The sequence below is a fragment of the Ranitomeya variabilis genome, chromosome 5 (assembly GCF_051348905.1).
Source record: "Ranitomeya variabilis isolate aRanVar5 chromosome 5, aRanVar5.hap1, whole genome shotgun sequence".
Classification (NCBI taxonomy): domain Eukaryota; kingdom Metazoa; phylum Chordata; class Amphibia; order Anura; family Dendrobatidae; genus Ranitomeya; species Ranitomeya variabilis.
This window is the reverse complement of record NC_135236.1, coordinates 245,386,477-245,404,361: the sequence shown is the minus strand read 5'-3', so window position 1 is coordinate 245,404,361 and position 17,885 is coordinate 245,386,477. Positions and strand designations below refer to the sequence as shown.

Genomic DNA, 17,885 nt, shown 5'->3' with positions numbered 1-17,885 from the left:
AACAGACAATTGAATATGGAGAGGGATGTTCAGATGGGATAAAATCCTGACATCTGTCTTACTTTTCTTTCTTTATAACTGCGTTTATAATATCTGCTTTAAAATTATGTTCTTCTAAGGTCTCTCAGAAGAACTGACAGCATATCGCTAAGATAAGTTATTACTTGTTGACCAATGACCAACAGCCGGGACCACCATGAACCTAACAAAGGGTCTACAGCACTGCGCTGACATTTTTCACCCTTTTACCCAGCACTGCACCTTTCTCCATCCACATACTCTGCTAGAAAGGTGTTGTATTTCTTTGGAGCTGGTAGCTGGGACCCATACAGTCAAACTGCCAAATGAGCTTCTGAACCCTTTTGCCTCTATTCGTAGGGATCCCATTAGGATAGGCCCCATCAATCATGAAGTGATAACACCTATTTCCATTTCAAGAAGTAGAACAAGTTTTTAAAAACATCAATTGCAACTGTTGTGCAAACAACCATTTATTAATAACTTTCCAATTACAGGGTTCCCAGTGTTTGTGTTGTAAGACAATGGAAGAAGTAAGATAGTGAAGCATCTCACCAAAGCGAGCATCTGCAGTCAGCTTCAGGATCTTTTCATACTGTTAAGTACAGAGATAAATGAGTCAGCACACCAGCATCATCAGCTTGATATATATGCCTGTTCTTACATCAATACTTACATCAATGGCTTCTCCCAGCTGCTCTTTCAACACTTGTGCACAGATCAACTTCAATTTAACAGAGGACTGAGAAATGAAATTGAAGACATTCAGGATATAGCTAAGAGAAAGATGGAGACAGGAGCACCGATAACTAGAACAAAGTTAAGGCAACGCGTACCGCAACATAAAGCCCATAACCAGCCTCATATACTTACAGCAAAGTGCATACCAATTATATGAACTATACATGTTGAAGGTTAACAGGTCCATATATTCATTGCAAAAGGCTACTCAGGTTTGGCTAGAGGTTGAACCTATCAATGTAGTGGCTTCAGCATCAAAAAAGGGATTTTTTCCGGACTTAAAAAAAAAAACGAAAAAAAAAAAACAGAGCCCATCATATTCATCTACCGATCCCAAGATGATGGGAGGCCTCATTGGTCTCTCTGATTCCTTTTTCTGGCAAGGGCAGGCATGAGATTGCTTCAATAAGGTGTCAGAGTGTTTACCAGTGTGCCACCCCTGTTGCCTGTGATCAAAAAAAGATGTAGAGACATCTCTGCAACCACTGGCTGGCCAGTCTACTAGCTTCGGAAAGAGGAAGCAAGGAGACCGGCTGGAGACACAAGCAGCAGTAAGCAGTATGGAGGGATATGGATTTTGTTTCTCTTTTACACTAGGCTAGAACCTGTGATTAAGACAAAAAAGAGGGACAGGACAACCCCTTTAATGTGCATGGCGCCTAGGCCACCACCTACCTTACTCTGTAGTATAAATTATTCCCTTGGGTCAGATCTGTAGGAGTATTTGTTATACAGTAAACAGGAATGCTAGACAAAGCTCAGGAACTCAATAAAGTGGATATTGCAGACTCACCTGCATGCACTGGACCAACCGTAGAATGCACAAAGCCACCCAATTGTAATGAATGGGAGGGAATCTCTATACAAAGCCAAGATTTGTCTACACTTTGATATTACTCAGCATCCGTATTACCAAACAGCTATTTTATGAAAGATCACATGCCTTATGAAACTTCATCATCTTACACGAGTGCTGATCAACCTTTTCCTAGTAAGGCTTCCACAGCAAAGGTATTACAACGGTGACTCATCAGAAATTGACATCCATGACAAAATGAAACATTTTGGTTAATTCACTTTAACTTGACGTAAATGTCAATATATGTAAGCACTAAAGTCAGGCAGTCGCTTACCACACTGATTGCTGAGGCCAGTGATTGGCTGTAGCAGTGAAGGGACTAATGGATACCCACGTGGGACCGGTAGGGTCCACAAGAGTAGTACTTTATACTACTTCTACCTAACTTTGGAAAATCCTAGACAACCCCTATAACTAATGAAAAGGTTGCAAGATCTAGTAGATATACCTGCCATTCCATCTCAATAGACAGTAACGCCCATGCACTGAGCACTTTCAGAAAACTGTAGCGGCTACCTCTACTTTCCAATGGCCCAGGAGATGGATGATTAGATTGTGGTTTTTAATTGCTGAACATTAAAGGGTATTGAATTCTCAGACACAATAGCTTTTTTATTGCTAGAAAATAATGAATGACATCAAGTTACTTATACATCTCTGCTTACTTCATACATCTAGCAGAAAAGAAATCCAAGAATACTCAACTATTTTAGCCAAAGTGCTAATTTCTGCCAAAACCCAGTCCGGGCAATCCAGATCACCACAGAAACGGAACCTCTGCAAAGATATAGAAACAATATATAATGAGAAAGCAGGAAATGTTACAGGCCGAATACAAAACATGCATGCAAATAGAAGACAGGGGGCTCAAACCTTTAAGTTAAAGTGATTGGCACCAATCAGAAAAAAAAAATTCTTATAAGCTCTATTAGTAACTAAACAAACCCAGCCCAAAAAGGAGCCTTACCCTACCACAGTCCAGCACTTAGTTTCCGCTGCTGCCCCGATGTCCGTCCTTATCTGCAGTGCTGCAGCCAATCAATGAGTCCAGCTGCTCTGAGCGGGGAAAGTCATGTAAATGTCGGTGATGAATCTGTGCTGCACTTTATGCACTTGCTCAGTAGTGGGCAGTACTGTCAATTCGGGAGTCAGGGAAATTGAGCAGCACGGTGGTGCAGTGGTTAGCACAGCAGCCTTGGTGGTTCAAACCCCACCAAGGACAACATCTGCAAAGAGTTTGTATGTTCTCTCCGTTTTTGCGTCGGTTTCCTCCGGGTACTCCGGTTTCCTTCCACATTCCAAAGACCTACTGATAGGGAATTTAGATTGTGAACCCCAACGGGGACAGCGATGATAATGTGTGCAAACTGTAAAGCGCTGCATAATATGTTAGCGCTATATAAAAATAAAGATTATTATTATTATTATTATTATTAATTGAGGAGTCGGAGGTTTGGCTTACAGACTCCACAGCCCTACTTCTAAGAAAAACATTTCTGAAGTGGGACATCCACTATAATATTGTGTATTCATTGTAGATGTAAATCATTAAGCAATTCAGCTTCAATTCATTTCTATTTTCTCCACTTGCTGCTTATGAGTAACAAATTTCACATAAATTTGTATTTAGAATCTGTGGAAATACTTTTATGCCCAAAAATGACAATCTTACTCTCTAACCAGGAAAAAAGACGCAGTTACTTACCGGTAACAGAATTTTTCAGAGCCCATGACGGCACCACTTAGAAAGGGGATCCACCCTTCAGGGACAGGAAACCTACAGATAAAAAGGGCAGTACCTCTCTCCCACATCAGTTGTTTACAGAGAACGAGATGACCTCCAGGTTAATAACACAATATTCAACATTACTATGAAGCTTAACAGGAACACGATGTGACTACATATAAATAACGAATAATAAGTGTGCACACCCACATATGAAGGGAGGGAATGTACGGGTGCCGTCATGGGCTCTGAGAAATCCCGTTACAGATAAGTAACTATGGCTTTCTCCTTCCTCCATGACGGTACCACGTAGAGAATTGCATGGTAATGTATCATTAGGAAGGAACCACAGCTTCCAGAACCCTTATATCAAAAGTAAGGTCTGAAGAAGAGGCTAGGTCCAGCCGATCGTGATTGAATAATACAGAGGGGGAAGCAGCTCTACATATCTGATGATCTATTGAGGCACCGACTCTTTCCACCCAGGAGGCTGCCACTGCTCTCGTCGAATGAGCTTTCAGTTTCTCCGGGGCGGCCTCTCCACATGAGGAGTATGACATGGTGATGGCATCTCTTATCCATCTTGCCAACATGCCTTTAGAAGCTGTTTGGCCATTTCGAGGTGCTTGGAAGCACACAAAGAGAGCCCTATCCTTCCTGCACTCGTGTTAAGTATTGGATTAGGAACCTTCTGATAGCTAGTGTATGCAAATCCCTTTCTCCCTTGTTGTTGGGGCAAAAAGGAGATCTCCTGAGATCTATGGAATCGTGACATGACTTTTGGTAGGTAGGCTGGGTCTGTTTTAAGAATAATTCTATCCTCCAAGATTTGTATGAAGGGAGGGCCTGCAGATAATGCCTGAATGTCACTGGCTCTACAAGCTGACGTGACAGCTACTAAAAGTGATGTCTCAAAGGACAGGATTCTCATTGAACCATCTGCCAGGGGTTCAAAAGGAGGTTTGGTTAGGGTTGTAAGGACTAAGTTTAACTCCCAAAGAGGAGTATTCCGAGTGGGTATGGGTCTAGACCTAGCCGATGCCTTGATGAATCTGAATATCCACCGATTCCTAGCGAGGTCGCAATTGCACAGGGTCTCTAATGCTGTGATTTGAACCTTCAAAGTGCTTGCAGCTAGGCCCTTTTTCAACCTTCTGTTCAAATTCAAAAGGTGGCTGTCAGCGGAACCCCTCCTAACCTGAAACCTGAAGATGAAAGGAATTTTCTCCATGTTTTCCCATAAAGTTTGGTCGTTACGGGTTTCCTACTTTGTAGCGATGTGGAGATAAAATTCGGGGAAAACCCTTTGTCCTTCAGGAGGGCCCTCTCAAATTCCAGGCTGTCGTGTGCAAGTTTGTTACCTGAAGATGAAGAAGAGTCCCTGGGAAAGAAGGTTCAGACAGAAGCTCCGGAAGTACCCAGGGGTCGGAGACAGACATCATCCTCAGACAAGAAAACCACATCCTCTTTGGCCACAGGGGGGCTATTAAGATTACTTTCACCCCGTCTTCCCAGCTCTTCCTTAGAACTGCCAGAATCAGGCCAATCGGAAGAAAAGCAAAGGATAGATGGGTGGTCCCATGGAATTATGAAGGCATCTAACTCTATGGGGTTCCCTTTGGGGTCTATTGAGCAGAATGCATCTACTTTCCTGTTTTGATTGTTGGCGAATAGGTCTATGGAAGAAGTTCCCCCCATATTTCTGCAATCTGATCGAACACTGACTGATTTAGTTCCCACTCGCCCTGTCTCAGCTGGGTCTGACTCAGGAAGTCCGCTCTGCAATTTTATGTCCCTCTTATGTGGAGTGCAGATAGAGACCCCCAAGTTGCCCTTGACTAACTGAAAAATAGACTTGGTTATTTCCATCAGAGGGCAGGGCCGAGTTCCTCCCTGGTGATTTAAGTATGTTACCACTACCCGGTTGTCTGAGAATACTCTTACATGGTGTCCCTGAAATGTGTTCAAGAATTCTAAAAGGGCGAACTTTACTGCCAATAGTTAGTTCCTTCATGTTTGAGGATACTGGTCTTAGGTCCTCTGTCCAGACCCCTTGAGCTATCTGGTCATTTAAGTGAGCCCCCCAACCCATGGGGCTTGCGTCTGTGGTCAGAATCTGAGAGACTAAAATCACCCACGAAATACTCTGGGTTAAGTTGTCTACCTCATTCACCATTCTAAAGAAAGTGCCGTTTTTTGATGACAAGGTTGGCTGACCTTCTAAATGCCCTTTTAGAGAATTTCCGGCTGTTAAGATTTCCCAATGCAAATCCCTGGTGTGCATCTGAGCCCATTGAACGGCTGGGATACAGGCAGTCATGGAACCTAGGAGGGACATTGCTTTCCGCAAAGTCACAGAGGGGAGTTCCCTTATCTGAGATATCAGAGCTATGTTCTTCTGAACTCTCTCTGCCGGGAGGTGACACTCCTGATTTCTTTTTTTTATCTAATATGATACCCAGATATTCCTGCACTTGGTTCGGCATGGTTTTGGATTTCAAAAGCCAGCCTAAGTTTATCAAGGAATACATGATTGTCTCTAGTTGGTTCTTGCAATACTGGAAGGAGTTGCCTATTATCTGAAAATCTTCCAGGTATGGAACAATTAGGATATCTTGTTCCCTCAAGTGTGCCATTACCTCTGCCACCATCTTGGTGAACACCCGTGAAACTATGGCTAGACCGAACGGGAGGGCCTTGAACTGATAGTGCTTTACTACCCCTTTCATCGGGACTGCTACCCTGAGGAATTTCTGATAGTCTCTCTGTGGATGGGGAAGTGATAGTAGGCGTCCTTTAGGTCCAGAAGAGTCATGAAACAGTCAGGAAATAGCATTTTTACCGACGTGTGTTTCCATTTTGAAGGTTTCTTTAGATTTATGATTGTCCTGAAGGTTTCATCTGTTTTTTTCCCTCAGTAACAGAGGGGAGTAGAATCCTTCACCTTTTTCCCCGTAAGGGGCCTCTTGAAGAACTGCTTTCCCTATCAGACTAAGAACCTTCTGCTCTAAGGCTAGTTGCTCTTCGTTTGAGGATGTCTGGGGTGTCACTATGAAATTTGGTTCGGGAATTGAGTGGAATTGAAATTTTAGACCTGATTTTATTATGTCTAAGAACCAAGAGCTGTTAGATATTCTTTCCCAGGTCAGGTTAAAGAGAGATAACCTTCTCCCCACCTGGGGAAAACCCTCATTTAGATGGCTTTCTGTTGTCATGGGGTGGGGGGTTTGCTGAACAAGAACCCTTTGTTTTTTCTCCTTCTATCCTCCCACTTATCCAGGTTCCTGGGGGCTTCCTCCAGATAAGTTTCCAACTCCAAAAGGAATTCCTATAAGAGGTATTGGAGAGGCCAGGGAAGCGTGTTTTTTATTATCCCCGCTTTATCCAAAATATCATCAAGCATAGGCCTGAATAAGAATTCGCCCTCACAGGGAATGGAGCATAATCTTGACTTTGTTTGGAGGTCTCCTTACCAACATATAAGCCAGATGGCTTGCCGGGCTGCATTAGAAAAAAACTGCTAATCTGGCTGCCAGCCTGACTGAGTCAACCTGTCATGATCCATTTTTGGGTGCGTGGCAGCTCTGGTTCCACTATAATTTAAATGTAACTTTTTCCTTTCAGGCCAGCAGGGGTTAATGTCAGTTTCCCTTGCTGGCAGCTTGCTGCAACTGCAGAGTTGCTGGGATAGCTGATGTGGGTGGTGACCACTCCCACCTTCCTTTAAATAGTCACCTGATGCTGAGTGTTGGTGATAGAGTTATTCTATGGAGACCAGCCTTGCAGTTGCAGCTCGCTGTTGTCAGCACTGTATCAGCCATTTCTGGAGTTTGGGGTTCTGTTTCCGTGTCGTCTGAGGTGTGAAGCTTGGCAGCAAAGTCTGTAAGCCAAGTTGTACTTTTTCCTTGTCTGTCTCGTGCTTGTCATCCCCCCTGTGTTGTACCATCTGCAGTGGTGAGGCTAGCACCGTTGCCGGACAGTGCGAGGTGACAGCGAGGGACAAGGTTCGGGACCCTGGGGAGGGGGGTAGGAGGACCCGCTTAGGGTGTTCGGGGAGTGCAGTGACAGGCTCAGGTTGTATCTCAGGAGGTGTCCCATCCCTCATTCCCTATCGGTAGGGCCTTCCCCTCCCCATTTCCATCCCGTTGAGTGTGTGTTGTGCCGTCTGCAGACCGACCCTCTCTTGAGTCATGACACTGCCGATACATCAGCCAAGCAAGCAGCTGCTCCTTTCATTACTGGGATGGAGTCTAGTATAGCATCCCTAGATATTTTTTCTCTCAGATGTGAATCCAGCTGGTCTAGCCAGACCATCAGTGATCTGGTCGTACAAGTGGCAGCTACAGCAGGTTTTAGCTCCCACCCGGCGGCCTCCGATGAACCCTTTAGGAAGGTATCCACTTTTCTGTCCATCAGATCCTTCAATACCCCCTTGTCCTCAAAAGGCAATGGAAAACTATTTGTAAAGCCTTAGCAATTGCGACATCTAATTTTGGCACCTTCTCCCAGAATGACCATGCCGGGTCATCAAACGGATACTTCCTCTTTGGGGATAAAAGGCCCTTTCTGTTTTATTCCACTCTTTTCAAAATTAGGGATTAAACTTTCTCATTAAAGGGAACCTGTCACCCCCAAAATCGCTGGTGAGGTAAGCTCACCGGCATCAGGGGCTTATCTACAGCATTCTGTAATGCTGTAGATAAGCCCCCGATGTATCCTGAAAGAGTAGAAAAAGACGTTAGATTATACTCACCCAGGGGCGGTCCCGCTGCGGTCCGGTCGGATGGGTGTCTCCGGTCCGCTCCGGCGCCTCCCATCTTCATTCCATGATGTCCTCTTCGGGTCTTTACGCCGAGGCTCCGGCACAGGCGTACTTTGTCTCCCTGTTGAGGGCAGAGCAAAGTACTGCAGTGCGCAGGCGCCGGAAAGGTCAGAGAGGCCCGGCACCTGCGCACTGCAGTACTTTGCTCTGCCCTCAACAGGGCAGACAAAGTAAGCCTGCGCCGGAGCCTCAGCGTAAAGACCCAAAGAGGATGTCATAGAATGAAGATGGGAGGCGCCGGAGCGGACCGGAGACACCCATCCGACCAGACCGCAGCAGGACCGGCCCTGGGTGTGTATAATCTAACGTCTTTTTCTCCTCTTTCAGGATACATCGGGGGCTTATCTACAGCATTACAGAATGCAGTAGATAAGCCCCTGATGCCGGTGAGCTTACCTCACCAGCGATTTTGGGTGTGACAGGTTCCCTTTAAGAGGGAAAGATCTTCTCTTTTTTTGTTCTAATCCGCTAAACATTATATCCTCAACTGATCTTTTCAGACGAGGGTCTACCAACCCCACAGTGACCCAGACTGCTTTAACAAGGCTGTTTGCTCTATAGGGAAACAGCTTCAACCTTATCTGCCCCTGGATGATGATGAATCGAACGTATAAGAGTCCCCCGCTTCATCATCTAAACTGCTAGACCCGGACTCGGGGGTCCTGTTCTTGGACTTTCGCTGTTTTATCCCCTTATCCTGAAGGGACCTAAAGGTATCCTCTACCTGTGACTTTATTATGGACCTAAGCTCCGAGGAAAACTTTAGGGTTTCTTCACAGATTGTTTGCCCTATACAAGAGATGCAGAGTCTTTTTCCCTACGTAGTGGGTAACTCCTCTGTGCAAAGTGCACAGGTCCTGTGTTTCATCTTGCCCGTACTTTTCCTTCCCGGGTTAGGAGGAACGATTCCTGTAGACAGTTTCTCTCTTGGCTATGACGCCACCCTGGAGTCCTTGTTGTGCTGGGAAGATCTGCAAGAACGCCCACTCCCACTGTTACCACGCTGGTGATGATAGGGTGGTGACTGGGGATGCAGAGTCTGGGGAAACTGCAAAAGCTCCCCCCCTCGTACCTCTGGAACACCTGCGGCTAATTCATGCCCAGCATCCTCTCTTTTCTTTTCTTTTTTTTTTTTAATTACATACAGCTGCCTGGATGCTCGCGCGCCCTTTCCATAGGGGTGCCCGCACTCGCAGCGCCGAAAGAGGAAACGTGAATGCGCTGATCAGATTCCCACTCATGCCTAGCGGCGCCGCATCATAGGGGCGTTCCACGTCCCCGTGAGTGTGCACTGGTTCCCGGAAGTTTCGGTGTGCGCTTTTCACCAGCGCCAGCCTGGGCTGCCTGCAGCAGGTGGTGAAGATCCAAGGAGAGGCAGCACATCCACAGCGATGATCCATCTTCTTTGCTGCCTCTCCTCACACACCCTAGAGGCCCACTGACCCCAGTGGTGGGGCTTCAGGAGAGCATAAAAGCCGAGGCAGGGAACGCCAGCTGCCTGAATCGGTCTGGCCAGGCCTGGCATCCCACGACGAGCCTTCTCTTCTACTTTACAGGTGTGCTATCAGCTTCACGTTATTCACGACCTTTACCTCATCTAAACATGATTGCAACCCACTGACATAGCCTCAACTGCTGTGGTGTGTTACTGTGGCCTTCAATTCATCCACTCCTCGCCCTGGCAATAGACACAATAGTAGAGTGGGTCTTGTCCTTTCTAACTACTGCACCTTCAACCCCATCTTACCTTTACCCTACCTCATTTTCCCTTCTTTTGAAGTATATTCTGTCCGTATCAACTCTCCCTCTAACCTACATGTGGCCATCATATACCGAACCCCGGGCCTGGCCACTGCCTTTGACCACTTCTCCACCTGGCTTCTACACTTTCTCTCTGCTGACATTCCCATCATCATCATTGGTGACTTCAACATCAACACTGATATTCGCCAGTTGGCAGCCAAACTCCTGTTGCTCGCTTCATCCTGTGGTCTTATACAATGGTCTTCCACAGCCACAAACAAAGATTCATATACATTAGACATTATCTTCACTCGCTTTACTTAAAGCTTAGTAAAACAATCATGTAACATTTTACTCAGCAAAAATATGCAGAAAGCAACTTTTAGTTTTGCGCCAAATTCATTGAACATCATGCTCCATTTTGACGCAGTTCACCAGCAAAGAGAAAATCAAGGAACAGAAACAAAAAAAACTCACAATTGATGAATTGAAGAACGTGAAGAAACTTATAGATGCAGTCCATTATTTTTTTATTTCTACCTTTCAGAGCAACAATGTGTCTATGTCAAATACAGTCACCGGCAGGGTTGTCTGTGTAGTCATTAAGCCAAACCTCCGACTCATCAAGTTCCCTGAGTCCGACTCCACAGCACAGGTCACTACTGAGCATGTGCATAAAGTGCAGCACAGATTCATCTCAACTAAAAGCCAAGATCCTTAGATCAGGAACAGAACAGACATTTATAGAACATTTGAAAATAAATCCCCACTCAGCATAATTAACCTCTTTATGACATGGGGTGTAATAGTATGCCGATGTCGGACTCCCTCCCTTTGATGTGGGCTCTGGCGGTGAGCCCACATCTTTGCCGGTACATGTCAGATGTTTTGAACAGCTGACACGTGACGGGAACAGCTGCAGGTGGAATCATGATCCACCCGCGGCTATTAACCCGTTAAATGCCGCTGTCAAATGCTGACAGCGGCATTTAACTCGCGCTTCCAGCTATCGGGCCAGAAATCCGCCCACCCATGACCCACGTCACGTGATCACGAGTCACCGGTTCGTTGGCATGACAACCAGAGGTCTCCTGGAGACCTCTATGGTTGTCACTGCTAGATTGCTATGTGCGCCACCCAATGGTTGGCAGCTCATAGCAACTGAGTAATTCTACTACATAGAGACAATCTGATCATCGCCTCTATGTAGAAGAGCAGATCGGGTTGTGGCAGCTTCTAGTCTCCAATGGAGAATATTGAAGCATGCCAAAAGTTAAAAAAAAAAAAACGTTTTAAAATATTAAAAAAAAACATATAAAAGTTCAAATCACCCCCCTTTTCCCCATTCAAAATAAAAAAAATAAATAAAAAAAATCAAACATACGCATATTTGGTATCGCCACATTCAGAATTGCCCGATCAATAAAAAAATAAAATAAATAAATAAAAAAAGGATTAACCTGATCGCTAAACAGCGTAGTGAGACAAAAATGTCAAAACACCATAATTCTTTTTTTTGGTCACCACGACATTGCATTAAAATGTAATAACGGGAGATCAAAATATTGTATCTGAACTAAAATGGTATCATTAAAAAGTCAGCTCGGCAAGCAAAAAAATAAGCCTTCACCCGACCAGAGATCGCAAAAAATGGAGACGCTACAGGTATCGGAAAATGGCACAATTTATTTATTTATTTTTTAACAAAGTTTGGAATTTTTATTTTACCTGACGAAGACATGGCGAAATGCGCGTAAGGGCGGCAGGTCGGGGTTTACTTATTGTGTAATTATGCAAGTATTAACCCAGTACATGCACTTTCTTTTCCCTGTTCTTTTGCACAGGAAGCACTTCAGCACTTTTAGTAGCACTGGCTTAAACACATCCTACGTAAATCCCCATCTCATATGAGCCAAGTACTCTTTATGTGAGACACCTGGAGTATATGTTGGACTTTATTAGGACTGTCTTTGTGAGTGATATTGCTGCATCCTCTTACTGGTGTCTTGATTTTTTGCATAATTTTTATTCTTAAAGGGAATCCCAAAAATCGTATATGAGCTGAGGCCACCGGCATCAGGGGTGTATCTACAGCATTCTGCAATGCTGTAGAAAAGCCCCCGATGTAACCTGAAAGATGAGAAAAAGAGGTTAGATTATATACTCACCCATGGGCGGTCCAGGTCAGATGAGCCTTGCAGTCCGGGTCCTCCCATCTTCATTCGATGACATCCTCTTCTTGTCTTCCTGCCGCTGCTCCTGCGCAAGCGTACTTTGTCTGCCCTGTTGAGGGCAGAGCAATGTACTGCAGTGCGCAGGTGTCGGGAAAGGTCAGAGAGGCCCGGCGCCAGCGCACTGCAGTACTTTGCTCTGCCCTCAACAGGGCCGACAAAGTACGCCTGCGCAGGAGCAACGGCAGGAAGACAAGAAGAGGACGTCATCGAATGAAGATAGGAGGCGCTGGACCAGGACCGCGACACCCATCGGACCGGACCGCAGCGGGACCACCCCTGGGTGAGTATAATCTAACCTTTATTTCTCATCTTGCAGGTTATATCGGGGGCTCATCTACAGCATTACAGAATGCTTTAGATAAGCTCCTGATGCCAGTGGGCTTAGCTCAGATTCGATTTTTGGGGTGACAGATTCCCTTTAATGAACTGTGCTTTGATATACTTTAATATATGCTAATTTCACTTATGAAATTATTGTTATGAAAACATTTACAGCACATTGTGCATTGTACTACTGTACCCAATGCAATATATACTTTAAAAGTTGGTCCAATTTATATTAACTCCGACTCCATCAAAATGGACACCGACTTCACAGCCCTGCTCACCGGTTGATGTCTTGTGCCAGTCGCGATCCGGTGTCACGTGTGTGTGACGTGCATTTGTGACCCGCCGAACCACAGTTTTCTCTTTGTGGACAGAAGGAGGCCACTTTTTAAATGTTCTCAGTGCAAGTCTCATTCAGATGTCAAGTTCAAGAAAAATGGACATTGTTTCATGGGTGATTTTCATCAGACTGATGTCAGACTTTAGCTAGAGTTCAGTCAGAGTTTTTTTTTATACTCATCAGTGAGAAAAAAAAAAAAAAAAAAAACTAAGGAAAAAGGTTTTACCACCTTCCCATATCTATCAGTTGGTGAAAAACAGACAGAACACGGATGGCTTCAGAATGCTGTCAGATTTTTTTCACAGACCCATAGAATTCATTGCCGAGTTTAGTGCGAGATTTTGCAAGGACCATTATGGCCAGGGAAAAAAATAAAAAAACGTGGACACCCCTGTGATAGGTAAGAATGCGATCTGTGAGAAAAACTGACCTCTGAATGAGGCTACAAAGGTTAATTCACTGAATCAGACTTGCAGAGTACTGGCAGTTCCACACAGAAGACACGGATCCTGCAGGTATGTGGTCACATGATGCTGAAGTGGACTAAAGCACTGCTGAGATCGGCAGAAGACAGCGACCGGTGAGTATCTTACTGCGCTCGTTACACATACACAGATCATTGCCACCAAACGGAAATAAAAAAAAAAAAAAATACTGCAGAGTTTAATAAACTTGGTTTTGGCAATTATAATGTTGGCACTATTTTTTGGACTGTAATTGGTCAAAAGAACAGTGGGAATATGGAAGAGTATTACCAGTATGCAGGTGCTGCTATAAGCAGTGTTTGGCAGAACAACATCTTTTTCAGGCGAAAGATGCATCAGGGAACTACCATCAATTTCTTTGGCCTTCTGTAAACCGGAATTGTGTTTTGGTTTTTTTGGGGGTAATTTCCTGAAAGCTTTTTCGACCACCATTGAATATATTTTTTTACCCGTTTTCCAGACATTTTTTAACTTCACTAAAACAATGAGGAAACGGATAGCGTTTTTTTTTTTTTTATAGCTCACATGCTCAAAAGGACACCGCGTATCTTTTGAGCTTTCTCATTGACTTGTATAGCAAAATATCAAGACTCTTCCAAGCAGATGCCACTTGAAGAATGGCAAGATCACTTCTTCTAACAATGTGGCGTCTTTGGAAACCTAAATGGGTTAAAAAAAAAGCTCAAAAGACTGAACATACGAACAACAAGTTGCTTTTACTTAGAAATGCAAATGTTCATTCTTTTGAACATTTTGTCAGCACTTTTTCAGGCGGGTTCTGGAGGGGAATTCACCTGAAAAAGACGTTATGTGAACGCCCGGACATTCAACGTGGTGCTTGCTGTACCGGCTCTGGGCATCTACGGTGATACAAGTTACCATCCAAGTCATTTATTGAGCAGCATTTCTAATACCGGATCCATCCGGCCAGCTTTTACTGCCATGGAATAGGTCAGCCTCTTATATAGTGACATCACACATACAAGGGCTTATGGTGGGGGAGGGGGGGTTTGGAGAGATATTTTTATCTATTTACTCAATTTCATCATCACAAACGAAAGACAATATATTACTGATAAGGACGGTACACAGCGTGTCCACTGCAGGGGAGAGGGATCCCTGCTGGGGAGCAGCGGGTGAGGGAGGATCCCTGCTGGGGAGCAGCGGGCGAGGGAGGATCCCTGCTGGGGAGGATCCCTGCTGGGGAGCAGCGGGCGGGGGAGGATCCCTGCTGGGGAGCAGCGGGCGGGGGAGCATCACGGCAAGGGGGAGGGAACATCACGGCAAGGGGAGGGAGCATAACCACAGGGCGGGGTGGGAGCATAACTGCAGGGGGGGTTGGGAGCATAACTGCAGGGGGGGGGTTGGGAGAATATCTGCAGGGGGGGGGGGTTGGGAGCATATCCGCAGGGGGGGGGGGTTGGGAGCATATCCGCAGGGGGGGGGGGTTGGGAGCATATCCGCAGGGGGGGGGTTGGTAGCATAACCACAGGGGGGGGGCATAACCACAGGGGGGGGGCATAACCACAGGGGGGGGGAGCATAACCGCAGGGGGGGGGGGAGAGAGCATATCCGCAGTGGGAGGGAGGATCACTGCTGGGCTGCACTGACACAGAGCTGACATGACAGATCCACATCAGGCAGCACAATTATCTCTGGCAGGTATTATTTCCCACCTGTCAGTTTGAGGTGATCTGTGTTCACATGGAAAAGAGAACCGGCTCCGTCCATTATCTGTGAGAAAGGAACTATTGGTGACGAAGCTGCTGTTTCCGGACGAGCCCCTTTTCTAGGATACAGCACCAGAGCGCACATTGGCCCCATAACTCCGTCACTAACAGCCCGCAGCGCCGGACTCACCATGTCTCTCTCTGCAGTCTGGAGCCTCTTCGGTCAGCTGACCAAATGGCGGTCATGTGATCAGACTTTTTGCCTGTGCTTTTTTTTAAACAAACTTTATTGACAAATGCGCAACACTACCATTCATGTAGGCTGAAGGGGAGCACCGTGCTGCAGCTGCGCAGTGAACTATATATGACGGCGATGATACTCAGCCTGCGACAAGGCGAAATCCGATGAGCTATACTGTACTCCACAAAGATTTAACATAAGATTGTTTTTTTAACTCTTTCAGGACCAAATAATTTTCCATTTATGCACTTTTGTTTTTTAGCGCCCATTATTTCAAGAACCATAGCCTTTTTTAAGAAAATAAAATGTTTCCTGAAGCAGAGCTGTATGAGGCCTGGCTGGAAAATGGGAAAAAAAGTCTTGAAATAATGAAAAAAATGTAGTTGGATGAGCTTTGGAACAATGGCTGTCAGAGATTGATAGTAGCATTTAGTAGCTGGCTCCGGTCTGTGGCGTTAGCAGCAGAAAAGGAGCCCTAAAAAAATAAACTATAAATTGATGCGCATGTAGCATGTAAGCGCCTGTTCACACTGGCTACTAACAGACAAAACCCACGATAGAAACATAATAAGCAAACACCCTGCAGTAACTAAATATACAGCAACAGTGCATGAAAATCACATAGGGGGCTTAGTTAACATAATTTCGATTAAACAGTACAAAAGCCATCCCACCACATCACCTACCTTCTAATTATAAACCTTACCGTTTGTCACGTGACATGCATTAGGGTCACCGTGATGTGGGATGGTGTTTGCATTTTTTAAATTAAAATTATGTTAATTAAGCACCCTATATGATTTTCATGCAGAGTTACTGTTTATTTACTGCATTGTGTTTATTTATGCTGTTAGCGCCAGGTTGTATGACATCAATGTCACCTGCCGAGTGTAGTGACATGCCATTCCTGAGTCCACCTCATAAACCTGCACCCAAACTAATAAGATACATTCCCACCATAAGCTTTTGGGGAGTTTTTTATGTTGCAGATTTTCTGCACCCATTAAGGGTATGTGCACAAGGTGCAGATTTGCTGCGGACCCGCAGCGGATTTTACAGCGCAGAAACGCTGCAGATCCGTACTGTGATGTACAGTACAATGTTAGTTAATGGGGGAAAAAAAAAGATGTGCAAACGGTGCGGAAACATCAGTGCGGAATTGCTGCGGATTTCAAAGAAGTGCATGTCTCTTCTTTTGTGCGGATCTGCAGCATTTCTGCACCCCTCCATGTTAAAAATCCGCAGTGGCAAAATCTGCACAAAATCCGCAGCAATTCCGCATAAAAACCGCACAAAATCCGCGGCTGCAGATTCTGCCAGGAGCTGCAGATTTTGTGCAGAAAATTCTGCACCTCTTTTCTTACATGTACACATAGCCTTAAGGTGTTGTCTGGTCCAAATCGATAAGTCTGCAGTCACTCTGTGTGACTACAGACTTTTGAATCCCTCCAGTGCAGGCACTGTGCACTGCGGAGGTTAGCTTGTCTCTGAGCTGGGACCAAAGGCTATGTATGAGTGATACATACTCCTGGCCAGAGTTCGTCCAGTGGGCATTACTTCATCTCCATACACTTGTATGGAAGCAAGGGCGGTCCCATCTCAGAAACCGGCGATTCCCCACAGAGCAAAAATGCGCAGCTTAAAAAAATCACCAAAAACTCACTGTGGAAATGTAGCCTTATAACCTATGTCAGTAAGGAGTTAAGTCAAGAATTGCCTCTAATGTGCTGTATCAGTTTTAGAAAGGAAAATATGCTTGTGTGTCCTATGGGGTCTAATGATACATATGGAAATAACAACCTTTGTACAGTGCTGTGGAACAAAGAATACTTAGAGCTAAATAATCAACAGGAAATAAATATGGTTCCCCATCCCATAAATCTGGTATAAGAATAATTCATTATTCAAGAAATCCCATGTCCACTATGTGTGCATAGTCACCCGAGGATCACCTGTGGACACTGACATGCGACGCGCCTATCCAGACCACAGTATGTCAATTTCTCTTCCGGAAAAGTGAGTGTCCACAAGAGAAATGTCACCCATAGAATGTATTGAACGCGGTGAATCCACCCGGTTCAGTAAACACATGCGGATTAACCTGCGTTCAATAGACGGCAGCGCTTTGGATGCAGCGAACATACCCTGTGTTCAAAGCGCTGCTACTTCCGGATCATGGGCACCCGGCCTATGGGATTTTCTAGTGCAACAGTGTCTGTATGCCATGAATGATGTGATCAAGGAAGAACATTCAGATAAAAGGAATCTGGTGGATTAAAGCCGCATTCAGTATTTTGTCAGTATTTTACATCACTATTTGTAAGCAAAAATCAGAAGTGGGACAATCAGAGGAAAAGTATAATAGAAACTTCTGCAGTTTTCACCCAATTTTAAATTTGGATTACAAATAATGATGTAAAATTCTGACCAAACACTGAACATGTGAACGTGGCCTAAAGGAGGATATCAAGAATTGCTATAATGAACAGGCGAGCAAAGTTAAGCAAGAGGCAGCTGAATACAATGCTGATGCTCCAACTAACATTCCCCAACACATAACTTGTCGTCCCTTAGCACAGTCAGGATATAACGGCAGACGACCAGTACTAGTGCTCATAGTAACTAAGGGAGACAAAAACACAAGACCCCAATGAGCAAAAGAACCTCTAAATTAGGTGC

General features: G+C 45.0%; 1 protein-coding gene across 2 annotated transcripts in view; it reads right to left on the bottom strand.

The window, feature by feature from the left end:
• The window catches only part of COMMD4 (COMM domain containing 4), a 36,926-nt gene extending 21,697 nt beyond the window's left edge, over window positions 1-15,229 (bottom strand). The window contains exons 1-4 of one of the 2 annotated variants that reach the window (XM_077263961.1): window positions 15,156-15,229; window positions 2,324-2,395; window positions 695-760; window positions 574-613 (exon numbers count right to left, since the gene is read on the bottom strand). In XM_077263961.1, the coding sequence (XP_077120076.1) occupies window positions 574-613; window positions 695-760; window positions 2,324-2,395; window positions 15,156-15,158 (181 nt within the window). In that variant the 5' untranslated portion in view covers window positions 15,159-15,229. Of the gene's footprint in view, window positions 1-573; window positions 614-694; window positions 828-2,323; window positions 2,396-15,093 lie in introns of both variants that reach the window. The other variant, XM_077263960.1, reaches the window with a different exon arrangement.
• Window positions 15,230-17,885: the final 2,656 nt, after the last annotated feature.